Source organism: Aedes albopictus, chromosome 2, assembly GCF_035046485.1.
Source record: "Aedes albopictus strain Foshan chromosome 2, AalbF5, whole genome shotgun sequence".
Taxonomy (NCBI): domain Eukaryota; kingdom Metazoa; phylum Arthropoda; class Insecta; order Diptera; family Culicidae; genus Aedes; species Aedes albopictus.
In genome coordinates, this window is record NC_085137.1 from 353,211,406 (window position 1) to 353,224,780 (window position 13,375).

A 13,375-nucleotide genomic window follows, 5' to 3' on the forward strand; every position below is an offset into this window, starting at 1 on the left:
ATCATTGGGAGCCGTTTCGCCTCCAACCGAATCGTCCATGTGGAAACAAATTTATGCAAGGTATGTCAAAAGTGCGAAAAAGGAAATATATGCAAAGTATGTCAGAAGTGCGAAAAGGAAGAAAGAAAAACCTTAAGGTATTAACAGTTCAGTCTCTTCCTTAGGACGAGAACTGTTCGGTTCGTTAAACAAACAATGTTATTAATATATTTAAAAAAAATAAAGTAAAAAAAATAATAATAATATAGGAATTCAATTCTTATTTTTATTTTGGCACACCCTGTAGGTTGCAAAAAAAAGTATTGCGAAAAAAAAGAAAACAAAAACTGAAAAAAAATGTTTGGTTATTTACAGTTTGTAAACCCTTATCCGTATACAGTAGTTACAGGAACCACTGTTATGGATGTAAAAAAACGCGTGGTCGAATGTGGACTGGCAATACAATAGGCAAAAGCGATCAAAACAAACTGGGCGGACAAAAGAGTGTATCGAAAGAGTGATACTTATCTGACCGAATCAGGTAGATATTTATCACAGGCAGGTCGATGGTGTAGCTGTCCGTCGCGTTTGCCTTCGCACCCGTCGTTGCCGTCCTCTTCCTTGTCGGAGCGGCTGATGATGGCGATAATTCATGACTTCTGGATGCGATAATTCCTTGAACTTACTTAGTGCAAGATGCTGCTCGCAGCTCGCTTCCGGGTTGCGCTGGATACCACCTTGCGACACTACACTTCGCACAAGCAGGAAAACGCACGATACATATTGCGGGGGAAAAAACTCCACGTATACGAGGTCTATCGCGTGGTGAGATACGGAGCACACGTCCGACTCGTCCAAATGCACAACTGGGAATGATAAGGATAACATTAGTTATTATTGAGTTATCTTCCGGTACAAAGTCAGTTATTACTTTTGTTCTTTTAGCTCTTATTCCCAACAAACTAATGACAAGTTTTGCCATTCAGCTATTCATTTTTATTGGCACAATGTGATATTCGTTAGGTATTTTCTTCTACCCGGGTACTGAATAGCCGACTTTGATTTTGCCGATTGTCATCGATTTGTTGACTGCATCCACTGGAAGCTTTATCGACGCAGCCTGCGTTCCGAGCGATCCTCTTCTCAAGCGTACCGTTATCTTCACACCTTCCAAACCAGATAGCTCCCTAAGGGATCCATAAATGACGTAGCATTTTTGGCCAATTTTTTACTCCTCCTCCCCCCTCGTAGCATATTTTTCCACACCTAATAAAGCTATGTTCATTTAGAATCCGGAATGACAAAATCACGTGGATGGAATAACAAACATAAAAGGTGAAGCCCTCAAAACAAAGGTTATTTATTGTACTTTCATGGAAAAATAGCATTGAAATTATTTATTTTTATTTTTCACACATTTTCTCACTTTTTCATCTAAAAATCTGCACAGCGATGGTAAATTTTAGCAACAACCCCTTCCGCACGTTTGTTCAACAATCAGGTCATCTATGCAGTGTCCTGAGTGCCTTGACTAGTCTGATTAGGATTCCGAAGAAAAATTGCCAATTTTTTTTTTTTATTGCGAAATGAGGGGCAATTCAGTGAATTGAGAAAACGCGAAGTTTGAGTGTTTTTTTTTTCGTTGATAAACACTACCCATCTGTGACGATACCACTGAACGACTCCGGCTGTCATGGCAGCTCATCAAAATAGGTAAAACCTCTACATATCCATTGTGTGCGTTTTTGAAAAGCAGCACGCGATTCTTGAGGCTGTCATCCTTGTATGAATTGGTTCTCATCATCTTGTTGCGAAAAAACCATGCCCAGAGTTTGAACTTCTTGCCAAATCTTCAAATTCAAAGCAGATTTATCAATGAACCCAAGCTTTTTTCTTCCGAGGACACTTCCTTATGCCATGGTTAACAACATCTGTGCACATAACACATAATGGTTTTGACGACATTAACATTTTTCGCGACTGTCGTACCTGACCACGCTAAATTTTCAACGTGTTTGTGCGAGATTTTTTTCCTCCTCTTGTCTTCAATCTGAAATAACTTTTCACTCGATGCAAGAAAATCGATGAAATTTTCACCATTTAAAGAGGATTAGTGTATGATCAGAGTGCTACAAAAGAATGATGATTATGTTCATTGAGAGCGCCACTAGAAAATGTGACATGATTCCGGATTCTAAGTGAACATAGCTTTACATGGCTTGTTACACAATGCTAGACTCCCCTTCCCCCTAAAATGCTACGACATTTATGGACGCTCCCTAATGGTGGCTTTCCTTGCTCTTCGATGATGATCTCATCTTAACTCTCTCCGTAAGCTTTTTGTGATCTGTTTTTCGGGTCCTTTTCTTCTCGAAGATCATATCTAACTATCTGGGTGCGTCTGATCTTCTTATTGTCGGTACTAAATTTCTTGAGTTGCGGGTCCGCTCTCATGAGCCGCATGCATTTGTCTTAGCTTGTTTTAACGATGACCGCTTCACCTTGTTCTCTTTCTAAGAGGTTTTTGCGTTTTGCCGCAATCCTTTCTGCTGTCCAGTTCCACATCTCCTGCCAGGGTTGTCATCCTTTTTGCGGCTGGCCGCATTCTGTTGTTTTTGGCCAACTTTGTGTCTCCAGGTGATGATTCTCTTTGGGATGAATGCTTGTGTGCTCTCCGTCCCTAATGGCTTTCACTTTGCCTTGGTACATCTAGCGATACTCCACGAGGTTTTTTATTTGTCTGTATTATCGAGATTTTTAACCCTGGGCTAGTTCATCTCGGAGCCCACGCTTTACTTCTCTTCTGAAGAAAGAACCCACATTTTGTGAGTAGGTATGTCAGGAGTGGATTTGATCCCAGGTCCTTGGCGTGGTAATCTTGTGTTATAACCACCACACCGGGTCCGCTCCTCTAGCCCACGAGGTCTTTAATATCCTTGTGCACGTTATGCTTCTTATCGATAAACTCACGGAGCTCGTCCGCTACAGTTTTTGCAGCTTCTATCTTCCTTGGTTTTGGAAGTAGAATGCACGTACTTTGCAACTGCCGTTGCTGTTGCTTCTCATCGTGCTTGTTTATGGGTAGTACGGAGATCGCAAGAAATTTCTTGGACTACCTCGATGCGTGGAAAATTCAGGCAAGGAATCGCTCAAGAAAAAATAAAGCGTCGCTTTATAGGGCACCGCATTGTTTTGATTTTGTATGGGATTTTGAAGTTTCCTGGCCTTGTTGTTTACAAAATTCCTGTAGGAGTGAAAGAGAAGGAGAGAATTTTATGCAGTGCCCTATAGGGCACTGCATGAAAGTCTCTCCTTCTCTTTCACTCTTACAGAAATTGTGTAAACAACAAGGCCAAGAAACGTCAAAATCCCATATAAAATCAAAACAATGCAGTGCCCTATTCCGGATCCTAGTACGGAGCTGAAACGAAACTTCAAATGAAATGGGGCTTGCTGTGTTAAATTTCTTGACCATTTCGGTCACGGAAAAATAATGCACTGAACGAAAATTACTTGAGCGATTTCGTTTGAAGTCCATGCCCCGCATTAGGCTGCGGTTGGTCACACAGAGCTCTTATTGTTCTCACTTCTGCTGTTCGTGCAGTTCGAGTTCCCGCTTCTGTTGATCCAGCTGCTGCTGTTGTATCTGCTGGTTCTGTTTTGTCGGCATTCTTGTTAGACCGCTTCTTGTGAACGAATTTATCGCAGCTGCTCTTTATTTTTGCCATTTGATGCTCTGCCTGCTTGCCACTGATGCCTTATCTCTGTGCCATTGATGCTGTTTCATTTATCTCTAAGCGGAGGGCTCCCCTCCTAACCGCTATTCCCGTTCTTCAATAGTCTATTTTATGAAACGACAACAGTGTTGATATTGATATTAACACTCACGGGCTTGGGCGCAACCTCCTGTCAAATTTTCATTCATGAAATGAGCGATCAGCTGATCCGGAACATCTCGTAAAATGGCTCATTGATGTGAACAGGGAGGCAATAATAGTTTGTTCCACAGCCGACTGAAGACGATGTCAGTGTCTTTTAAGCTAATTCTATGGATTTATTGATTAAAGTTATGAGCAAACAATAGGAAGAAACATTTCAGAAATATCTATGAAAATCCGTCACAGGATCAGTCGAGGACTTCCTTGAAGGTTTTATCGCTATTTGTTTTATTTCAAGAACTGCTCCAAGTAAACTTTACTGAAAATGTTGGCATACGCGAAAATTAGGGTTCCATGGTACCGCTAGAAGTCTAGCCTGGCAGTTATACGAGAACAGTTTTTCTCTTCGAGCTACACCGCAGGGAGTTTGCCACGTAGGCGGCCAGCTCTTATGTCACATTTCGAGGGTCGTTCCCATCACATCTCTCTCTGGGAACAATGGTCATCCCTTATTATTTGCTGCTAGTCCATTTCGGCTATCAGTGCCCGACAGCTGTCCAGCTGCATACCCGAAGACTCTAAAGTGCCCGCTGCCTCCCATGTAAACCAGCATATGACCAATCGAATAAAATACGAAATGAGAGATAAGTCCGAATTTTGTACTAGATTCACCACGGAGTCGAAAAAGGTTGTGATTGTTTCCCTCAGAAGCCCAAGAATCTGTTAAGCGCTACCAACAGATTCAGCATTATAAACGGAACACGCTGCTGGGTAAAATAGAGATTTATGATGCTCCATTTTTCAGTTTTGGGATAAACCGGATAAACAAACAAGCAAATCTCCTACCTTGGTTACGAAAATTTTAGAATAAGTTTGCTTTGGTAGAAAAGTGAAAAAGGGCGGCGAATTGAAGATTCAACGCGCCGCTTCAAGCGAAATGCAGAGCAGGCGAAATTACTGGGGAAGCAAATGGCGTCACAAATTGAACTGTATTTGTTCCTGACCTTAATATCTTGAAGTTAAATCTATAATAATAAGCTATAAGGTTGTCTCGGTTATTCATGGGACCGTGATAAGAACTTACTTTCTAGGGGGATTAGGGGCATATTGGACACCCAGGGCGAAATGGACACCCCTGTTTTTGCCGAAACCGTTGACTTTTATGTTAAACTTTTGATGCATAAGTGTAAAGGATTTTTTTCAAATGCACCTAAACCGGGGTCAAATTGATCAGCGGGGTGAAATTGATCACTCGGGTACTACATTATAATTCCATATTAGGAACTCTTAAGCGTCGTAATAATCTTAAACTTTTTACGTCATCTGATTCGTAGATGTCTAGATATGAGTGTAGACTTTTAATTTTTTAGAAAAAAGGTAGTTTTGCCTTAATTTTTCAAGGAATTTGCGATGTATTTCTCATTTAGCTGAAATCTTTGCTGCTAAACAATCAATTGCTAATAGGACTTTCCGTGAATTTTCTGTTTTAACATTTTTGTGGAGCCTTGGTTAAGATGTTATGCAGCTAATCAGAACATGAAATTTTTATAAAAAGTTCAATTTATGAAGAAATGGTCATTTATTGTAATAGAAATCTGGAGCTCGATTTGAATAGGTCGTATGTGCTTTTGTCGATATAAAATTCGATCAGCTTATTTTAGTCATTGCAGCAATATGGCAGATATTTTGCAAACTTTTAATGATGGAACAGAAAGCCTGTTTTGTGGGGGTTCTGCTGTATGTATCAACTTTGCTCAATTTCAACGGTTTTCGCTATAATAAGCGAATCCAACTGATCGAATTTTTTATCGACAAAAGCACATACGACCTATTCAAATCGAGCTCCAGAAATCATTTATTTCAAATTAAATTGCCTACCTTTAGGCGTTTAAGGGGCAATTTCGAAATTTAATTTTGCATTTAAAGTATTAAATTCACTAGTTGTAAGATTTTAGACGCGTTATTCGGTTTTAGAAGAGCAAAATTAGGCGGTGAAGGAAATTTTCCTTTCCAACCGATGCTTTATTGTATACTGATCAATTTCGCCCCAAAGTGGCATTTCCAATATATTGATATTTGAAGTTATTTAACTTAAAGTTAAAATTTGTTGAACAAAATTCTGTCATATGGTTCCATGGAGATCCACAGGGTACTGATTTTACAGAAATTCTTTTGGCAATATTTGAACAGGCACTGATCTTATCCGCAAAAGTTGTTTTAAGGTGATCAATTTGACCCCGGATTACGATACCACTTATATTCCTTCAAAATAACTAAAATACCATTGAAATTAAGGTATGTTTCTTATATGGTGGATTTCTTAAAATTTTGAAGCAGCAGCAAATAAGGTATTACGAGAGTTTTAGTGTGTCCACCATAAAAACAAGTGGATTGTTAGCTTATCTACATGTATACGCAGATTGACCAATGGATGAAGTATTATATTTTTCATCAGAATTTACTCAACATAGCAATTTCAATATTGTAGTCGATTCGGGGCGAAATGAACACTGGCAATTATAAATGGATGTACGTGCGGTGCATACTGTTGGGCATTTTAGAGAGTTTGGAAAAAATCTATCCGATTATTTTAGCCTAAAGTTTATTTAATTAACTTTGAGGTTATGCAAACTCGTCTAACATGGAGTATTATATCTGTGATATTGATCTCCAAAAGCAAATTACTTAACTGGTCGATGTTATAAAAGATACAGCATAAAATATGTAGGGATGTCCATTAGGCTCCGATGGGTGTCCATTTCGCCCCGTACCTTTCCTGCCAGTCCCAAAAAACACACTATTTACAATTCATTATTTCTTCACAATAATGACATTCTGCCTGCTGTAAATGATTGAAATACGTAGGAAACAAGTTAAAGTTGAAGGCCAACTGATAATTTAAGTTAAGTTTTTGTCTGTTATACAGGCATAACATACTCATTTACTTAGGGTGTCCATTATGCCCCTAATCCCCCTACCAGCTAAAGTGGCGATTTTTGGTTATAACAAGTTAGGCTATAACTGGATGGATGCAAACTATTCATTCTTACTCGACAATTGGAATAATAATAATACCAGCTCTAGAGCGTTGTGTTGATTAAATCCTTGGACATATCTTTGTCCTTGTATATTTTCTTTATCGATGTGAACGATGCTACCATACTCTGAATCTATTTGTAACCAAATCATACCATTGCATTTCAAAAAACTTAATAACTACATCATAATAGTTGAAGTTATATGTTTCTTTCTAATATTGTGACTTGTGAAACAAAGTAAAAAAAGAAACCATATTGTATATTTTTCTCTCGCCAAACTACATAAGTAAATAATCCTAAGAAGACACCGCATGGTCTTGGCTTTTATACAATTACATATATGAGCCATCGAATGATTTGACAAAGCATTCCTTATCATTTACTCTTTTAAACTACCGTGTTTTTGGTTTGAACTTCAATGTAGCCTTCTTTGCGCGACTCATCTCCCTTATTCAAAAATACTCCTAAATCTTGTTTCAATCCATGATTTTCATATCGCGAATGTTCTCCCGTAGGATTTCGTAACCATTATTTAGTTTTATGCTGAACCATCTTCTTCTCTTCAATAGATGTTTTCCAATCCAAACTCCCCCTCGCCAGGAAAAAAACAAAACTAGCCTAATCTTCCCAAATTAAATCCTACTGATCCAAATAAAACATTACCATTCAGAAGCTCAAATTGTAACATTACCAACTTGTTTCTGTTTTTCTGTCTTGAAAACTTCCTTCCGAACTCTCGAAATCACACGAACCGTTCGAAAACCGCGAAACCCTGCCCAAACATTTTGCCACCAACAAAATCAAATCAAACAAAACCTCCTCACAAAAACCAAAATCCAAAAAAAATATCCCGAGTAGCCGAAGGACAGGCACTGACAGAAGAAGACGAAGAGTTTCTCTGTAATTTGTGCCAAAGGCGATTTGAGGAGCAAGGTACATACATGAAGACATAAACTTGAATATTCTGTTTCCGTTGTTGAGTTGACCCTTTAGTTGCGCATTGTTTTACCCATCGTTGTTGGCACACCCCCACACCGCACCCACACGCACCCACACCAACATTGAAAATCTGCCCATTTGATACGACCATTGAAACACTCGTGAATTAGCTTCGATCCGTTGGCTCGGCAATTGCGACTCTCTTCCGACTGATTTGTTTATTTTCTAAATTTGTCAATTGTAATAAGGAAACTTTTGGAAAGTTTTCGAAAATGTTCGATGAATGCTACTAAAAATTTAAGTTTCTAGCAATCCAATATAATATCAAACTAAAATAAATAAAAAAATATACATAAAACACTATTAAAGGTGATATTGAGCATTTTCGTCAGTTTTGGAATTTTTGTCGGTAAAATTTTTTTGAAAATTGACCGTATACTATTGTTTGAAAGATCAAGTTTTGAGGTCAAATTTGCAGGAGCATATTTTGTCATGGCAAGCGGAACTTATGGTTACTTGGACATTCTTCTATGGCAAAAAGCATTTAACTACTTTTTATAGTATATGAGGTTAAATTATAAAAGAAATACATGCTACCTCATTCTTTCATGAGTAAATCGTACATTTACTTAAACAAATTCCAAACTAGCATAACTCCTGACAAAAACAAACTTTTCCCGTCATTCGAAACCGTTTTCCAAAACTTTCCTGCTTTTCCAGGGAACGGACTTTTTATCGCACCGATTTTGTTTTCATCGACACTTGACTCGAATTGCTGCGCTGCTGGTGTCGTAGCATAGTTTTATTGCAAGCTCATTCCCGTCGTCGCCTCACTCACATCCAGCCATACCATGCCCGTCTCATGTCATACAACAACTTCTCGTTTATCGCTCGCCGTCACAATTATGTCGCTGTTGACACATTTGATTTTATGGATTACCGCGTTTTGTGTTGTTTTTTCCTTTGTTTATAGACTCTGCTCGTTTACTTTCTCACCCCACCACGTGTTTGTAATAGTAGGGCACTTAGCTCTGTGGATTAATTGCTAGCTGATTGCTCTTTTGTAGTCTTTGACTAAATAATTGCACTTAAAGAACTTTCGTCGACAAAAATGAGTTGATATAACAGACCAGGCCTGAAACTCAATTGTTATATATGGGATGTGGCTTTATTACCCTAATCAATCAGGTGCTATTAAAGTATTGGTTTACAAACGGATTTAACTGAGTTTTGAATCCAGACTTTGATCCTGGTACTAACAAAAATAATTTTTAAACCATTTTCAAAAATATGTTCCTCCAGTTCAAAAAACGGAAATGTACCAAGTTGTTCGTTAATAATATTATTTGGAGTGAGAATATTTTGTATTATTTTTCAAATTGAGAACTTTGAAAACAATGAAGCCACATCCACCTGCACATATAAAAAGATTGGTTAGATGAGTTGAAAGATTTAAAATAAAATGCGAAAATGCTAAAAAACCCGAATGGTTCAATACAAGAAGCAACATTGAACGCTCTCTTACAATATAATGATCCAATCACTGCACACAACTGTTTCCTTCACCATTCCTAATTAGTAACACCACCACACCGATGACTGAAGCTCCATTTCAAGTTTAAGTTCAAGTTACTTTCAATTTTCCTGCTTGATTTCCCATGTTTTAGTAGCTTGTTTTGAATATCCCAGCTCTTAAGTTGAAGCAACAAAAATACACTACCCCAGCTGAATAACTTTTGGATCATATCTATTAGATGCCATTTATATCTGCCATCGTTCAAGCCTTCCTCAGTTTTTCTCAAAGTTTAGGTTCAGTTTTAACTTTCTTTCATTAAGCAATTTACAACGGAATATCATTTCAATAAAAAAAAAAATAAAGTTTACTCGCCTTACTTTCCTCCTATGATAACCGATATTTATAAAAACATAAAACAATCACTATATGTAGGAAATTACAGTTGTCTGAAAGTGGATTTAATATTTACAAGAGATCGAGCGTTCTATTTCACGACCGTATTCATTCCCGGCATCATACTGGTGACGTCATCGTTCATCACCTTCTGGCTCGAGTGGAACGCGGTGCCGGCCAGATCAATGATAGGTAAATGATTCTACGCCAGCTTTACTCAGGTATCACCCAAAACGGTGCGGTGGCTTTGCTTTACGGAGGCAGATAAACATCAGACACACATGATTCGCTAAACACACGCCCCCACACATGAATCGTAGGTTTCAGAGTTCAGGGTTCAACGCTTTTTCTTCAATAAGTATTTTTCAAACGACCACAACTATTTTATACATGTACTAATTACATTCAAATTTTGATTGATTGATAGACCGCCCAAAAATATAACGGGATGACTGTTTGATACTGACCTGACATGCAACTTCATAGTATTAGTGCAGGTGATCTATGTTTACTAGGCGTGAACCTTCCTTCCTAGAACTTTGTGATGTATTTGCATGTTTGGACGTTATGCCACAGAAAAATGCGTCACATAGTGCTTCGGACGGCATCTCGTTGGTCGGCGAAAACAAGATGTTAACCTCCCTTATCGAACCTTTACACTTCCCAAGCAACACATATGTCATATAAGAGTCACGACAACGCAAGTTTAGGTTGTAAAGTAGTTAGTTTGGCGTTATGTAAGCATTGTGTTAGAATTACATCAAATTTACTCTGACATATGCCAAATGGTCATACTTACCTTACCGATCAGGCTAAGGCTTGGGTGGCCTCTGCTGGCTGTATTGTACATAGTAGCCGTCTCCATTCCACTCGGTCCTTGGCTGTCTGTCATTAGCTCCGCACTCTGTGTAGAATCCGCAGATCATCCTCCACTTGGTCGACCAACCTAGCTCGCTGCGCATCACGTCTTCTTGTACCGGTCGGTTGACTCTCGAGAACCATTTTAGTCGGGTTGCTATCTGACAACCTAATGTCGTGACCCGTCCACCGTAGCCTCCCGATTTTCGCAGTGTGAACGATGGTTGGTTCTTCCAGCAGCTGATGCAGCGCGTGGTTCATTCGCCTTCTCCAAGTCCCGTATTCCATCTGCACTCCGCCGTAGATGGTACGCAATACCTTCCGTTCGAAAACTCCAAGGGCGCGTTGGTCCTCTGCACGTAGGGTCCATGTTTCGTGCCCATAGAGGACGACCGGTCTAATCAGCGTTTTGTAGATAGTTAACTTCGTGTTGCGGCGAACTTAATTCGATCGTAGAGTTCTGCAGAGTCCAAAGTAAGCACGATTTCCTGCCACAACGCGCCTCTGAATTTCTCTGCTGGTGGCGTTGTCAGCGGTCACCAGTGAGCCCAAGTACACGAATTCTTCAACCGCCTCGATTTCATCACCGTCGATATAAATTCGGGGTGGCGGGCGCCGTGATTCCTCCCTGGGAGCCCTTTTCCATCATGTACTTTGTCTTCGACACATTAATGACTAATCCGATTCTCATGGCATCACTCTTTGATCGGATGTAAGTTTCCGCCATCGCCATCGTCTCAAATTTGCGAGCAATAATATCAATATCATCAACGAAAACAAGCACCTGAACGGACTTCGTGAAAATTTTTCCACTCGTGTTTATTCCCGCTCTCCTTATTACACTCTCTAAAGCAATGTTGAACAGCAAGAACGAAAGACCATCACCTTGCCGTAACCCTCTGCGAGATTCGAAGGGACTCGAGATACTCGAACTACGCACATCACTCGATGCATCGTCGCCTTGATCAACCGTATCAGTTTATCCGGGAATCCGTATTCGTGCATAATCTGCCATAGCTGTTCTCGATCGATTGTATCATACGCCGATTTGAAATCGATGAACAAGTGATGTGTGGGCACGTTGTATTCGCGGCATTTCTGCAACACCTGGCGGATGGCGAACATCTGGTCCGTTGTAGTGCGTTCACCCATAAATCCAGCCTGATATTGCCCCACGAACTCTCTTGCAATCGTTGATAGACGGCAAGAGAGTATCTTGTAGGCAGCGCTCAGTAGTTTGATGGCGCGGTAGTTCCCGCAATCCAACTTGTCGCCCGTTTTTGTAGATGGGACACACGATACCTTTCATCCATTCCTCCGGTAATACTTCCTCCTCCCAAATCTTGGTAATGACCAGTGTAGTGCTCTCACCGGTGCTTCTCCACCGTATTTTAGAAGCTCGCTTGGTAGTTGATATGCTCTAGCGGCTTTGTTGTGCTTCAACCGGCCAACCTCCTCCTCAATCTCTTGGAGGTCGGGGGCCGGAAGTCTTTCGTCCTAAGCACATACTCCTAGATCTGTTACCACGCCACCTTCGGTACTGGCAACGTCGCTGTTGAGGTGCTCGTCGTAATGCTGCTGCCACCTCTCGACCACCTCACGCTCGCTCGTGAGAATATTCTCGTGATTATCTCGGCACATGTCGGCTTGCGGCACATAGCCTCTGCGCGAGCGGTTCAGCTTCTCGTAGAACTTTCCTATGTCCTTAGCGCGGTACAGGTCTTCCATCGCTTCGCGATCTCGTTCTTCCTGCTGTCGCTTCTTCATCCGGAAAACTGAGTTCTGCCTGTTCCGCGCCTGTTTGTAACGTCTCATTCGCTCTCGTACGGTGTTGCAGCATTCTCGCCCATGCTTCATTCTTCTCGGTTTTCAACTGTTCACATTCGCCGTCGTACCAGTCGTTTCTGTGATTCGGAGTCGAGTGGTTAAAGCTATGGATCACAAATCCGGAGACGGCGGGTTCGATTCCCCTTCCGGTCGGGAAATTTTTCTCGACTCCCTGGGCATAGTGTATCATTGTACTTGCCTCACAATACACAAATTCATGCAATGGCAGGCAAAGGAGGCCCTTCAATTAATAACTGTGGAAATGCTCAAAGAACACTAAGTTGAAGGGAGACAGGCCAAGTCCCAGTGGGGACGTAGAGCCATAAAGAAGAAGAAGAAGAGTGGAGCAAACCACTCTTAATCAAACTTTAGCTTAAGAAACCGGTATTCAGCTAAGAAGTTCCCCAGAATCCAAGTGAAATGTCTTTCATTAGCTTTTCTCTTGTAACACTTTTGAGAAAATCCAGATTGTGAGATTCTAATGGTGTTCTGAGTCCATTAGAATCTCAAAATCTGGATTTATCCAGAAGTAATAAATTAGATAATTTTTACACTATATACACAGCTATTTTTTATTAATTTCAAAAAGAGTTTCTGAAGTAACTGCTTAGAGATTTTCTGGAAAAATAATGAACTTTTCATTTTGAGTTCCACAAACTTCAGGTGACGGAAGCCGGAGGGTGACCTGAAAGCAGCTTGATGCTCGCTTGGAAGACACAACTATCCTGTTCTCATCTTCTTCCCAAGCAATTAATCACTGGACATTAGTTTTTTCATCTCTAAAATAGTTAAGGTCGTTTGAAAAATATGCAAAAGTCACTGCACGGACATTTTCAGATAAAATGAAGCGCATAACTGAGCTCATGCTCCATAGCTGGTCTACTTTTTCCCGGATACCTTGTCGCTTCAACTAGTATCATCACCAGCACTAACTAATCTGCCAAATG

The 13,375-nt window shown here is 40.2% G+C and overlaps 1 protein-coding gene across 23 annotated transcripts in view; it reads left to right on the plus strand.

Annotated features, from left to right (window-relative positions):
• LOC115253727 (glutamate-gated chloride channel) overlaps positions 1 to 13,375 on the plus strand; it is a 773,621-nt gene that overhangs the window by 637,345 nt on the left and 122,901 nt on the right. For 7 of the 23 annotated variants that reach the window (XM_062852730.1, XM_062852735.1, XM_062852734.1 and 4 more), the window contains 2 exons: positions 7,754 to 7,828; positions 9,783 to 9,935. The exons of 5 other annotated variants lie outside the window; for them this stretch is intronic. In XM_062852730.1, the coding sequence (XP_062708714.1) occupies positions 7,754 to 7,828; positions 9,783 to 9,935 (228 nt within the window). The remainder of the gene's footprint in view (positions 1 to 7,753; positions 7,829 to 9,782; positions 9,936 to 13,375) is intronic. 11 more of the 23 variants (XM_062852736.1, XM_062852731.1, XM_062852733.1 and 8 more) reach the window with 2 other exon arrangements.